This window comes from Podarcis pityusensis (genome assembly GCF_964106645.2).
Source record: "Podarcis pityusensis genome assembly, chromosome: 1".
In the NCBI taxonomy this organism is placed as follows: Eukaryota; Metazoa; Chordata; class Lepidosauria; order Squamata; family Lacertidae; genus Podarcis; species Podarcis pityusensis.
The window spans coordinates 100,116,498-100,131,818 of record NC_138028.1 but is presented as its reverse complement, the minus strand read 5'-3'; the positions used below and the strand labels follow the sequence as shown (position 1 = coordinate 100,131,818).

Sequence of the window (15,321 nt, the reverse complement as noted above, 5' to 3'; positions counted from 1 at the left end):
CAATAAAAGCTGTAGATGCTAAATATGAAATGGAGAAAACTGTGTTTTCTTGGTTGGAAGTGGGAAACATTTTAGCCAAGTCATTTTTTCTGGTTTCATGTGTACTCCATAAAGTTCCTTTATTTTTATTTTTTAAGGCAATGATTTTTGTGAGTTGTTATGCTGTGCCATGGATTGCAAAGTTACAGTTGTTCCCATTCATGCATATTTTTTGCCTGATACTGCACTGCACCATCAATACTGCACGGTCCTAATACCCCTAATACTGCTTAGCCAAGTCAGAAAGAATTGGTTTCAAACATAATTTTTATGTCGGTGGCAAAGCAGTAGGATTTAATGTGGGGTATTTCAATACATTTGGACCAGAAGGGACTGAAATGTTTAGAGGTGCTGTAAACAGGGGCAAAGATGCTGCTCTTACTTTGAATTGGTGCACTAATATCATTCCAGCTACCGCAAAGTGCTGGTCTTGAGAGGGGCAGTGACAAAGCCAAAAGCCATGAAAAACTTATTCAAGGAATAATTTGTGCTCCTTTTGATGCCGAAAGCATTCAGCGGTGAACATCAGCACAGCTGCAGTTTAAACATTGCGAAAATATTCATGTCATCTTTGTAATAATCTGATGGAGCATTTAAGCTGTCCAGTTGTGAAGGTCCTTGACACTGAATAAAGATAAAGACATAAAAAGCACAGCAATAAAGAGCAAGCTATACAATGATGACATCCAGTGCCTTGGGATATCGTATTAGCCTCAAAAACCTGAAGCACATGCTCCCAACTAGAGGGAAATGATAAGAAAAAAATACTCCTTAGAGATCCCAGACCTCCTGCCAATACTGATGCTTAGAATTAAAGCCATTTGCTGTTATGCTTCACTTAACCTTCCGGATTGAAGATCAAAACTTTATAAAACTGTTAAGTGCTTGAAAAAATAACTCCAAAGCAATGTTGAACCCTGTGCACTTAAAATGCAAAGCACTCAGTCTCCTCCTGTGAGACAGAAACAGGATCAGCACTGGCTTCATAAAACTGATTCTCAATGTGATCTGAGAGTTGTAAAGGATAATCCTCCTGTTTGTCCCTCTCTTCTCTCTCTCTCTCTCTCTCTGCTGTTTGCCATCTATGCAGATACCCAGTTGAGTTCTCTTATACTGGGTGGTTTAGAAGACTGATGGCCGGAATCCCAATTTTCCTCAGATTTTTAGAGTGATGATGATGATAATAATAATTTTATTATCTATACCCCGCCCATCTGCCTGGGTTTCCCCAGCCACTCTGGGCAGCTTCCAACAGAGGACTAAAAATAGAATAAAACGTCAGTCATTAAAAACTTCCCTAAACAGGGCTGCCTTCAGATGTCTTCTAAAGGTCAGATAGCTGTTTATGTCCTTGACATCTGATGGGAGGGCGTTCCATAGGACAGGCACCACTACCGAGAAGGCTCTCTGCCTGCTTCCCTGTAACTTCGCTTCTCGCAGTGACGGAACTGCCAGAAGGCCCTCGGCACTGGACCTCAGTGTTTGGGCTGAACCATGGGGGTGGAGATGCTCCTTCAGGTATACAGGACTGAGGCCATTTAGGGCTTTAAAGGTCAGCACCAACTCTTTGAAAGTCAGAGAGTTCTTGTGTGGGGAAACTCCATCTGCAATGCAGAACTGCTTTGCAGCACACACTGTTATGAGCTTAAAAGCAGTTTCACATAATAGATTTGACATTTGAATTAACAGTGCTATTTTGCCCTCCCCAATATAAACTTATTCACTCTAAGATCTAGAAATCATTCTATGATGTTCCTCTAACTGGATGAGGTACTGAGCCTTTAGGCTCTCTGTCTATATAGGTTATAAGATATTCTTTATCCATGTTTCATTCTACGTTTTCAGGAACAATTATTCAGCAATATTTTTAAAGGGCTAGTTTCTGTCTGTGTGCAGATCGTCCAGTTTTTAAATCTTAGGTTTTGTTGCATGTCTAAAAGTGCAGTGATTTCAATGCAAATGTATGTTGCCGAATCAACTGTTTAGCTGTGTTCAGGTAGTTTTTTATTAATTTGATTAAGGTGTGGGGTACAAATAATAGAATTACTACTACTACTACTACTACTACTACTACACATATCAATGAGTGGCCATCACCCTGGAGGTCCAAATTCATGGTCTGACATCACATGGGGGAAGTGTGTTGCTGCTTTCTTCCCATTTTGAGAGAGAACACTGATAATTTCTTTGCTGATCTACAGCACAGCCATCTAAGTACAGTTTAAGTCCAGTTGGGAGTATGCGATTTAATCTGACTCTTCACTCTCAGGTGGTTCAGAACCTCTCTTTGAAGTAATTTCGTACAAATTACTTTCCACTGTGCTGTATAATGAAGGGAAGCCTTTGTGAGTATTTCTGACTTTTTACAAAAGAGGGTCTCCTGAAACAAAACTCCAAAGGCATCAAAAATCTGTATAATGGGATCTATAGAAACTTTTAGAAATTGCCATTTATATACTAATTGTTTGTGGCTCCTTGTCTTTAGAATATCCTCATCAAAGAAGTTTACTTGGCATTATTTCCCCCCCCCCACTAGTGAACAATTTTTTTTAGTTTTCTTTCACATTTCTATACAGTATTTTTGCTGCCCTATATGACCTGTTTGTTTGGTTTTTATAATTAATATTTATATTTTGTCTGCAAAGCAGAAGATATGGCAATAGAGGGTCTAGCAATGTTTTAAATTTAATAAGTATTGCTCACAGAATTAACTATGTGGAAGAACATCACCCATATGAACCTTGACCACAGAACTACAGTAGCTGTGGAGATAACAGAAGGTTGTAATATTTATTTCGTTAAGACACTTATAAATCCCTTCCTCCAAAAGAGCTCAGAGGGATATGTATGTATACACTGTGCAACATAGACATCAATAAAAATAGTAACTAAAAGAAAAATACTAACACACCATTAAAAAATAAGTAGAACATTAAATAGCATGAGAGCCAATATGGAACCCTGTAGGTCCCCATAGCAATGTTACTATGGGTTTAAAGAGGAGTTTCCACATGTTACTCTCTGGCAGTGATCCTGGAGGCAGGATCCTCCCACTGTACCTCCCACTGTAACACAGTGCCCTCAGCCCCCATGGACACTATAGGATGATATTGTGGTCTACAATAATCAAAGCCAACAAGAGGCTAAGGAAAATTAAGAATAGTATTTTTCCATCTCCCTCCAGGTCATCAGTCAGATGGCTTTGGTGCTGAAACTGGGCCAGAAACTGCTTCATCCTGGGGTGCCTACAGTTGCCCAGCCCACCATCCTCTCAAGCATCTTACTCATAAAAGGGATGCTAATAATTGCCTGGGGCTGATGGGGCCATAGTCCAAACCTTCAGGAGGGCACCATGTTGGTGAAGGCTGTCATAGTATTATAGCGTATTTCACTTACACGCAAGGAAACAGTGATGCACACCTGGAGACATGGGATAGAATCTGGAACTGAGCAAAGTAATTACCCTGCTTGCCTAAGTTTCTAACTTATTCATGCAACAACTAATAGAGCACATCTGTCTTCTTCATGTATTTCACATTATCTTAAATGTGAATCATTTTGCTACTGTGTTGGCCTTTGACTCTGCACAGCTATGACTGGTAAGCAAGCTTATGAATCTCAATTCATATCTCCATATCTATTCTCCATGGTATATTTACCATGGCAGAGTTATGGGACCAGGTGTGTGACCAAAGATCATTATATTTTTGTCGCATTTTTCATGGTACAATAGGTAAATCTCATAAAAAGGCCGACAACTGTACAATAAGAACCGCCTGCATTATTTCAAACCAGCAATTGAATTCTATCAATCATAGTATCCTTTGCTGTCAGGAAAGAAAACAAGAGAGAGTTATGCTGCAGAAACGACAAAAAGCTTAGGGCAAATTAAATTAGATCATACCACCTAATCTGCAAAAGAAATGTACCTGAAAAATGGGTAATATAAAATGGCGGGGGTAGGGGAGAAACAACACGGAGCTTACAGCATATAATTGATAAAGGTCTAGACATTAGAGTATCAAATAATAAAAAGAACATGAATAGATACAATCACATCCATGGAAACACAAGCCAGGCAAAGGAAATCTGAATATGCAAATGATATTAGAATATGTATGGTATACAATTAGAATGCGATTTCTGAGAAGAGCTGTGTTAGTAATCTGTCCTAAAGTTCTTTATACTCTTCAAGGGCAACATGGTACTGAACAATTCTTGCTTGTAAAGCAAAAGATGATGCCTCAGCATAATGTAGTAGGTCGTTTTAAATGGGAAAAAAAGATACAGCAATATAATTCTATCATATGCAACGTGTTCCATTAAAAATAACTAGAGCAGCAGCACTATAGTTCAAAAAAGCACCTTAAAAATAAACAAAATAATGAATGAAGATGTTCCTTAATACTGGCAGGAACGCAGTATAGCAGCCTTTTTTGCCCTCATTTGTATGGTTTACTGGGTGAAGCTTAGAGGCTAATAGAACTCCTCATGTGCTTTGCTGGCATAAATGACTTTATGTGTGTGATTTAAGACTAGCCTTTTGGATAGACATTTAATTCTGTGTTACAAAAGGGATAAATAACATATTAAATGTAAGTAACAGTGGCTGCTGCGTGTGCCTTTGGGAACTGAACGTACCTAAAGTTTGAGGCACCCATGATAAGAGCAAATAAGACATGCTTTAAATGTACATTTTTTGCCATTGTCCACAACCACATTTAGGAAGGACCTCAAGGGCTACCCATAGCTTCAGAACTACAAGATGATAGTGTTTTATCATTTCACAGTGTACTTGGCATAGCTGTCAACTTTCAGATTTGAAAATAAGGGATCAGCCGCCTCAAAAATAAGGGATTGGCAGCCAAAATAAGGGATCAGCAGCCTCACCTGTCCCAGGCACTCCTGTCTTCCACTGCCTCCCGCAGTTTGGTCAAACTCATGTTGGTAGCTTCGAGAACACTGTCCAACCATCTTGTCCTCATGGTTCAATGTTACTAGAGAGCAAAGATACTCAGTCAGGATATCTTTCTCCTAACTTTTGGGGTTACGTTTCTATTTAGCTGTCCATTAATACTAACAAACCGTATCTCCCATTCATCTCTCAGATCCCCTTGTAAATCTAAAGTACTGACCTCACCACATCCTGCGGTAAAAAAATTCCCCAAGTTAATTACACATTGTGTGAAGGTAAGTGTGTGAAGCTACAGCATTCCTACTATCAGCTTAAGTGACACATTCACTCTCTCTCTCTCTCTCTCTCTCTCTCACACACACACACACACACACACATGCGCGCACGCACACACACACACAGAGAGAGAGAGAGAGAGAGAGAGAGAGAGAGAGAATAGAGCCCCTCCGAGCCAAAGGCAGAAAGCCCAGCCAGCAGCCAAACAAAGCCTCAAGCGGTGGTTCCCACTGCGCAGCAACCCGGCAAAGGGATACAGCAGGGAAGTGCTGAAGCAAAGGCAAGTCCCCAGGCAACGCAGCCGATTTGATCGGGACAATGCATGCAAGCTCCATCCCCCAGTCGTTCTCAGACTCCTTATTGGGCAGCCGAGCAAGGCAGTTGAGGAGCCTCCCTGGCCAGCAGGGAGCCGGGAGGGAGAGGAGCTGCTTTCTTTGAAATCTGGGAAATTTACGGGATATCAACAATCCGGGATAGCAGCGGGAAACGTCACTGGAATATGGGAGTTTCCCACCAAATAAGGAAGGTTGACAGCTATGGTACTTGGTCCCGGGGGCGAATGAAGGTGTTGTGACACCTGGGGCGGGGCATTGCTACATAGGGCGCATGTGCAGCATCACTATGTGTGACGCATGTGCCGTACGTAGCGACACCACACGTGCGCTATACATAGCGGTTTGCCGCTCGAGCGCCATACGGACGGTGCCGGGATCCCTCCATTGCCGCTACAGCTGCGAACGGAGGATCCTCTATATGTGGCTGTAGCAGCAATGGAGGGATCCCACCGCCATCCATACAGCGCTCAGTCCTCCACATGCGGCTGCGGTGGCGTGTTGGCTGCTCACACTGCCACGAGGTGCCTTCTTGTCACCCCCCCCCCAGACATGGCACCCGGGGCAAACCGCCCCCCCCCATTGCAACGCCACTGCTTGGCCCTGGCAGCAAGGTTCCATAATGTATAGCCTGTGTTGATTTCACAGCCATCTCAACATTTGTGTGAGACAGGGTGTGTGTGTGTGTGTGTGTGTGTGTGTGTGTGTGTGATGAATGACCTTCCCTACATTCACTAAGCTGTAGGGTTAGTTGCCCTGGTTGGGCATGAGTCTTGCAAGAAGACACTTGCTGCACCAAGAAAAGCAAGGAGTGATGCCCAGCGGATTGTCAGAACATTCAGCTTGCCTGCTGTCAGTAGCAACACCCACTAAATGTCTGAAGGCATGAAGAAGGCCTTTGGAACAGCCGTCAGGAAAACTGCACCACTGAAAACCTTGTCTGGAGAAATCATCACAGACCGCAGCAAGCAGATGAAGCAACGGGCAGAGAGCACTATTAAGAATTGTACTTGCAGGAAAACATGGTTGCTGACATAGCAGTTGACAGCGTTCAGACTCTGCCTGTCTTGAAGATCTGAGTGTCTGTCCTTCCCTTGATGATCTGAAGAACACCATCAACTCATAGGCATGTGGTAAAACCCCAGGACGGGATGGAATCCCAACAGAAGTGTTGATAGCCAGCCTCAACTCCTCCCTCATGATGCAACTCCACGGCCTTCTCTTGCAGTGTTGGGAAACAGGATGCATGCCACAAGACATGCACAACTCAAGCGTTGTGACCCTCTACAAGAACAAAGGTGACCACCATGATTGTAACAACTACTGAGGAATCTCCCTGCTGAGTGCTGTGTGGAAAACCTTTAACCACGTAGTTCTCAACAGATTACAGTCACTGTCTAACAGGGTCTATCTCAAGTCACAATGTGGCTTTAGAGCCCAGAGGTCAACAGTCAACATGATTTTCTCACTCCGCCAGCTGCAGGAGAAATGCCAAGAGCAGAGATGCCCCTTGTGCACCACCTTCATAGACCTGATGAAAGACTTTGATCTCATCAGCCAAAAAGGACTTCTCACACTGGTCAATAAAATAGGATGCTCACGTAAGCTCCATAAAATGATTGTGTTATTCCAGGAGAACATATGCAGCACAATCCAGTATGAAGGCTCATCCTGTGAAATAGGACTGTGTTCTCACTCCAACTCTCTCTGGCCTATTCTTCTCCCGATTGTTCTCATATGCCCTCAGCTTGACTGAAGACGGTGTGTACATCCATTCAAGGAGTGACATGGGTCTGTTCAACCTGTCTCCATGCCAAGACAAAAGTGCAGAGCAAAACAACAAAGCACAATGACCACACTTTTCTTTCTTTCTTTTTAAATAAAGTAACCAGACTATCTTGGAGCTATGGTAGTGTGGGGCTCAATTAAATCAGGTGCATTGTGCTTAAAGAATGCTACAAGTCCTGAGACTCCAGTCCAAAATATAGTTTATTTAGAAGTAAAGCCTGTAGAATCTGGTGAGGTTCCCCTTAATGTAAGCAAGTTTAGAATCCACCTATATTTTCTCTATGGTCTTTTAAAATTATTATTATCGTGGCACTGTAGATATTATGCTGGGAAATATAAAAGGTAAATTGAACTACAATCATACCTCGGGTTAAATATGCTTCGAGTTGCGCGTTCGAGTTGCGCGTTCGAGTTGTGCTACTTCCGGGTTTCGCCGCTTGCGCATGTGCAGACGCTCAAAATGACGTCACGTGCATGCGCAGGAGCGGCAAAAATCGACGCACGTGTGCGCAGACGTGCCTTTGCTAGTTACGTTTACCTCTAGATGTGAACGGGGCTCCGGAACGGATCCCGTTCAGATCTAGAGGTACCACTGTATTACTTAGATTCTGTGAAATCATAGCAACCGTGATAGCAACACTATCACTACCCCAACCAGCTGACTAAGGCAGTACTTTGCACAGGGAAACAACGTAGCCGGAGCCCCATGGATGTTGCATTTGCTTAGAAATTGTAATGGAAAGGAAAAGGAAAAGAAGCAAGAAGTTACAGCAATTCTGTGTAAATATTTTTAGAAACTCCATTATACGCCACCTTGGAATTTTTCATCATAAGGCCATTAAAATATATTTTAAATAAGTAAAATGAGAACAAGCACCACTCATGAGAAGGCTTCTTTTTTTCTCAAAATGAACTGCCTGGGAGAGTTGACTGCTCATTCTCCACATGTGGCTTGGCTACCATATTCCTTATGTCTTTCTTCCCTGTTCAGCCTTCCATCTTCTTTTGTCTCCATTGCTAATTGATCCTGTTCTCAAAATCATTTCCTATCATTGCTGCCTGAGCTGCATTAATTGGAACGGTCAGGTCCTGAGACTGGGATCTTCTTCATGTGACCATATGGCTAGCCACTGAGCTATATTCCCTTCTGGGGAAATCTGAAAAAAACCCTCTCCCCTCCCCATATAGCAGGGGGTAGTGAACCTTTTCGTCCTAGCAGACCAGATCATTACTTGTCCCCACATCCAGAGGCCTACTTTGACAGGTGGGTGGGATAACCTGCCTCTTGGTCACCTGACGTCATAATGATTTGCAACTGAATTAAGATTTAATGTCTCTGTCATCAACTTCTGTTAACCTGTTTTAGGGAACAGAACAGCAATCTTACCTGCCCCTAAGTCCTGCTGAATTCAATGGGACATAAATGGCAATGTGAAGGAATTCAATACGCATTTTAAAAAAACACCTCTCTGAGTGATTAGAAGAGCGAAAAAAGGAAGTGAATCTGGTTATCCACTTTTAAATATTTTGAAATGCTTTTCATCAGTCAAAAGATAAAACAGAGATGAATAAATCAGGTTACATTTTAGGAGAGGCTCCCCCTTTCGCAACAAGAATTCAGCAGACCCCTCCTTCATGCTTGCTTGAGGAAGAAATACAACCTGTCTAGGGTATAAGAATTACAAAAGGACACATGCAGGCTAACAATTTTCAATGAACTGTGTAATTATATACTATGTTTAAATTATATCAATAAAGTTTATTGTTATTGTCACTAGTAAAAGATGACAAGCTATATATTTCTACTGTTTATTCTTTTACAACGTCCTAAATCAAGCTACCTTTATGGTAAAATGTTGTATGCCTTTGAAGGCATGAAGTGGCATCAGCAAAGAGCTGCCTGGATTTGTGTGTTTAAGGAAAAATATTGATTTTATAAGAACTGAAGAGTTATGAGAGAGTGACAGATGAAAGTTGTGTTCCTAGTCACAGTGCCACCTCCCTTGTGCAGTGGCTATAGCTAAGCTGTAATGAACAACCTCAAGCAGAGAATGATTTGGGTTAGAAATGGCCACAACTTTAAAGATTCCAGATGTAGGTGGATTTTGGCTATGCGTTGGGTGTATACCCATTCCATCCTCCAGCCAGAGGGTGGAAACTTTTGACAGGGTCGTGCCAAGGATTATGGCCTCCCCAAGACTCCAAACTACCGAGCTGGCTTTTATGTGTCACTGTTGGACTAGAGTGCATGCATCCGAATCATGATCCATCAGTGAGGTTCCGCCCACTAGCAGGCCCCTGATTGGCCTGTTCAAATTAGAGGTTTTAGTTGGCAATCCCACCCTGCAATGGGGCCAGCCAAAAAGATTTACAGGGCCAGCCAAGCTTGTTCATCCTGGCTACTGGAGATAACGGATTATCTGTGAGGGGCCACAGCCGCCACCCACCCAGAAAAGGGGTAACTATCATGGTAAACTCTGTGCAAGTGGAATTTTCAAGGTTTGGATGTAATACTAAATTGCAGTTCATGAAAAATGGAAGTGAATGCTTCCGCTCTTCTCAGGGTTGTGCTGGTGGAGGAGATGGAATGGGAGAAACAAGTGAACAAAAACTTGTTCATGCTATTCTGTCTGAACAAATCATTTTGTTCTATCCATTACAAAAGATTTGTCACCCAACAACCTTCTCACTGTAGTAGCTGACACCAGCTTTGCAAAACAGTTGGATGATATTCCAATATAGTATTGAAATGTGTTAACGTATCTCAGATAAGCATACTATTTGGAAACAGACCATATACGAAGGCAAGCCCTTGCTTCACACTCACTCTGTTATTGGAGGGCTAATAAGGGATAGTAATTAGCCGGAATTACTGTATTATGAGTGGATTTCTTTCTCTGAAAATTCATTGTTTGTAGGAGGTGGGTAGGAGGGCAATAAGTTTATTAGTCATTGCTAAAGAGATGAATTAACAGCAAACTGCTGATTGGCAAGGTAACTCTTGTTTTCATTTTAAAAAAATCAAAAACCCAGAGAGAGGTTGCCTTAAATCAATAAAGACTTTGTTGTGTGAGAGGTGGTTCGTTGAACTGAGGATAAGACAGCGAGAACTTGACTGACAAATGAAATTGCAAGATCTTTTAATTAGGAACACAGCTGAGCGAAAGTCAGAGATTCCTGATGGGTTTTAACTGAGGAACTGAGCCAAGCATACAAAACAGTTACTGGAATAATACAAAAGCTTCTGCAACCTCATGCCTCAGGCAGTTGTAGCCGTAAGACTAAATGAATGGCCATTAGCTTGAACACATGAGAGCTCTTCTGGATCAGACCAGGGGCCCATTTAGTTCATCATCCTGATTTCTGTCACTGACTAGCCAGATTGTTCCAGGCAGTCAACAGGTACGGCATGAAGGCAAACAACCTTTCCCGTTGTTCATCTTCCCCCAGCCCACACTTCCCCATTGACTACTTTTGATCCTAGATGTTCCATATAGCTATCATTGTCTGTACTAACAGTAATGCTAGTTCTCTGGGTTCTGCTCTGGGTTCTTCTGTATGCACAAGAGTGAAGCATTAGCAGGGGCACCGAGTTGGGTCCCACATTTTTTGGGGGAGGCAGCTGTTGTGTGTGCATGGTGTCACACTTGTGACGCGCCGCCCCACCCCTTCAGACCACGCCTGCCAGGATGCTCTGGCAGGTCCCACTTGTCAGGGCCAATTGCTGTTTATTTGGGGCACATATGCTCCACAATTCTGCCCATCGTTTTTCACAGCCATTTAAGTCACTTGCCATCACCACATCCCATAGTAGCATAATCCACAAATGAACTAAGGATTGTGTGAAGACACTTTTGGGGGGCTGTCCTAAAGCTACCGGCAATCAATTTCACTGAACGGTGCTTAATTCTAACGTTGAAAGAAACAAAGTCACTGGCTCTTCACCTAACCTACATCATGGAGTTTTTCAACTTTTTGTGAAAATAAAGTAAGGATGGAGGGAAGCATGATTTCACATGGAGTTCAGTTTTATCCTACTACTTCCTTTGGTGAAACTGTAGATAAGCTGTGGCCACTCCTCTAGCAGCATTCCAAGGCAGGCATAAGCAAGCTCGGCCCTCCAGATGTTTTGGGACTACAACCCCCATCATCCCTAGCTAACAGGACCAGCGGTCAGGGATGATGGGAGTTGTAGTCCCCAAATATCTGGAGGGCCAGGTTTGCCTATGCCTGTTCCAAGGGATAGAAACATGCTTTAACTTTCAGCCAGAACCAGTGTGCAGTAAAGGGGGAAGTTTTGCAGGCCTCAGACTTTCCCTAGAAAGGTGAAAGGCCTTGTCATAGGTGATTCCTTTATTCAAGTAGCCAGCTAGAAAGAGCTGACTATAACTATGTTGCATATTTCTTACTTGAGGCAAAGTAGGTCTGGAGCCGTGATGAAAGATAAAAGTGCAATAGAAAAGGCAGATAGGTCTATGTGATTTCCACTTACTTCCTTATGCCATGCTCATAAAAGTTTTAAAACCATTTGTTGTTCAACTGCAAACTTGAAGGGTGCACCTCTTGTTCAGACATGAATCTTTTGGTTTTCCTCATATTGGTGTTGCATTTAAGAAAAAACATGCTTTGTTCTTCAGTTTAGGATATACCTGACAAAGATGTGTAGAGTTTACTAACCCTTGGGAAAGTTTCACTTCCTTTGTACCTCAGAAGGCCGACACACATTTCACTTCAAATCTGACTTACGCAATACATTGATGGTAATTCTAAGAAGAACATAAGTGGCCAGGAACAAGTAATGAACACAATACTGTTTAAGGAAGTGCAATATGCCTGGCATGCCTTGCCTTGTTGCCAGTAAAAGGGAATTGCTTCCGTGACAAATTTAATAAGTGTCATTGAAGCAATTCCCTTTTGCAGCCAGCAAATGTGTATAGACTAGAGAGAGTACACTTGTTGAATGTCACATGTGAATAACACATACAGCTCAATGGTTGTATAGGCATGTACACAGACTGTACACCTGTTGAATGTAGCTCCCATTTTAAAGCAGTTTTGTATATTGGCCTTTGCCTTACTTGCTGGAATTGCAAGCTAAATTATATTTGCCCCAGAGTGTTAAAGTTGTTAATGCCTGCTGACATGAAGGAGAAGCAAGAGCTGGAGGCCATGTGTAGTATATACACCTGTGAGGTGACAGAATACTTGTATCAGTGAAGAGAGGAATGCAGGAAGCTTGGAAAGGCCAAAACCTAGGGAGAAAGTTGGTTTCGGGAGTAGCTGAAAGGAGACATGGGCGAGAAAAGAAAGAAGAGAAGAAAGATAATCTGCAAAAGGCAAAGCAGAAACAAAGCAATAGGAATTGAAATACATGTGACAGAAACTGCTGTTCAGCTAGCAACAGTTAACTGACATAGCTAAGTTATAGACCTCACTGAAACTGTGCTGCAATTGCCTCACCCTCCCCCATTTACAGGGAGAATATAGTACTTGTGACAGGCTAAATAGATAATCTGGCTGGAAGATCTTCAGTTTGGTTTGATTTACTGCTGCCCTTCTACCCTGGTAGTGGCAGCGCTGCCAATACCACCAATTAGGAGCTGGGAATGCAATTTATAATTAGCACCAAGTGATCGTAGGGCTTCTTTTTCACCAGCTTGAAAGTTCTTCACCTTTGTCTGTACAATATGAAGGGTTGTTTAAGAACTGGTGGATTTAGATGTAAATATTACATTTTAAAGAAATCCCTGTCACAGGGTTCCTGTTCAGGAATGCAGTTGAGGGGAGATTAAAAGGAATACCATCTTGCTTAGGGGCATTATTGTAAGAGTCCAAAAATGCCCACAGTTCCTCATGTTGAAGGACTCCAATAAATTTGGAACACACACACACACACACACACACACACACACACACACCAAGGTTAGCAAGGGTTCCTTATTCTAGAACAAATGCAACTCCAAAGATCAACCTGCTCTCTTGCTTCCCCCGTGTTTCAGGTTAAGGCTTTATGGGTGGAAAAGGTAAAACTTTGATCTGTGAACTTATTAACTTGCCTCAGGAAAACTGGGTTAGCTAGAGACTCAAGATCATGAATGTCAGAGTTGGGGTCTTTCCATTCTGGCCTGCTTCTGGTGGTGTAAATGCATTTACTCCCCCCCCCCCCCTTTAAAAAAAATCTGAACAAGAATGTTGCTGTAGTAATAATATGAAATATGCTCACTTTGATAACATTTTACTATCTTTCTTTTGCAGAAATGCAACCAAAATGTCAACAAATGCAGTGCCAGTACAAATGTGCTATATCCAGGAACAGAACTGGATGCTTCTGTGAGAAAGGATATGAACTTGGCATCAATGGGAAAACGTGCCAAGGTAAATAACTATTCTGTCATATTATTTTTAAGCCCTCGAGCTCAATGAACTACTTTGGTGGGGTTTCATCTTGATTTCAGGAGATCTTGGAGAAGTTGCATATGATTTTAAATGCATAGTTGTCTGAAGAACCATTGCCTTGAAATAGTAAGATATTTGTGATAGAACAGGATAGCATTGCAGTCCTGGGCATGGATGAGTGAGAAAATAGCCAATAGTCAAACAGGATATTACTTTTATGCAGGGGTCCTAAAAAAGGTCAAAATGCTGGAATCAGTGCTGTCACTCTTCAGATTAGCAAGATCCTTTGTCAAGAAGTGAGAGAAATGGAATGTCATTGCTGCTTAGCGAGGATCATCTGACTTAACAGAGCAGAACAGAGGGGTGAGATTGGCAGATCATGGGGAAAACAGAACATTGAAACCCTGAAAACATATTAGAGTGCAGTTACAGAATTGATGGAAGGAATCTGAAAATCATCCTGCTTTTAACTAGGATGTGAACATTCTTACATCAACTTTCACACATTTACTGGGTAGCCCTCAGATAGTCAGAGCCAGTGTGGTGTAGTGGTTAAGAGCGGTAGACTCGTAATCTGGTGAACCGGGTTCGATTCCCCACTCCTCCACATGCAACTGCTGGGTGACCTTGGGCTAGTCACACTTCTCTGAAGTCTCTCAGCCTCACTCACCTCACAGAGTATTTGTTGTGGGGCAGGAAGGGAAAAGAGAATGTTAGCCGCTTTGAGACTCCTTTGGGTAGTGATAAAGCGGGATATCAAATCCAAACTCTTCTTCTTCAGACCATCTTTTCAGACAGCTAATGTCCCAGATTCCAGCTGTACCATATGGCTTGAGACTCAAGAAGATACATGAAAGAAAGCTTGATGTTTAGACAAAAGGAAGGGGGCTTTGTATGTAAATCTCTCATTCTAACACTTGCTTCTAATCAAACCATTTTGATGTTCCCATCAGATGTAAATGAATGCAGTCTGTATGGGGTCTGCAGCCAAACCTGCGAAAATTCAGATGGCTCGTATGCTTGCAGCTGTGTGGAAGGTTATCTTCTTCAGCCAGACAAAAAATCTTGCAAAGTTAAAAGAGGTAAGGAGAAACAGTTGTCACCTATGTAGTTCTCCCCCCCCCCCAACTCTTTCATATTTATCTTTATTTTTAGTAGATAAAACTTATTGCCTTAGTAAATGTGATAGATTATGCCAAAGTATGAATGAAATTTCATTTTTACATTTTATATAGTTGGAAAACCAGAACAGAACCCTCAAGGTGTCAGAGTTCAAACCCCTTGCAGATAGAAAACTAACACATCAGCAGAAAGCTGGACTAAAACCCTTCCCCCAAAGTATTAGATGGTAGTCTTTATATTAGTCAAAAACATTTGAAAAAGTTTAGCTAATGTGAGTAGACAGCTCCACTCAGTCAAGGTTAATTCAGTCAGTTCTATCCTTCAACTAGATCTCATCTGATTCTCTCCCACATACAGATGAGTATTTATAATAATTTAAGTCCACCTTAAATGAAACTATTAGGAAGTAATTATTCCCTTTATATGTTAGACCTGAGACTCTGCCTTGCTCCT

The 15,321-nt window shown here is 42.1% G+C and overlaps 1 protein-coding gene across 3 annotated transcripts in view; it reads left to right on the top strand.

Moving 5' to 3' along the window:
- Positions 1–15,321, top strand: part of LRP1B (LDL receptor related protein 1B) — a 776,343-nt gene that overhangs the window by 432,035 nt on the left and 328,987 nt on the right. For all 3 annotated transcript variants that reach the window (XM_081004634.1, XM_081004635.1, XM_081004633.1), the window contains 2 exons: positions 13,606–13,725; positions 14,700–14,828. In XM_081004634.1, coding sequence (XP_080860760.1) covers positions 13,606–13,725; positions 14,700–14,828 — 249 coding nt within the window. The remainder of the gene's footprint in view (positions 1–13,605; positions 13,726–14,699; positions 14,829–15,321) is intronic.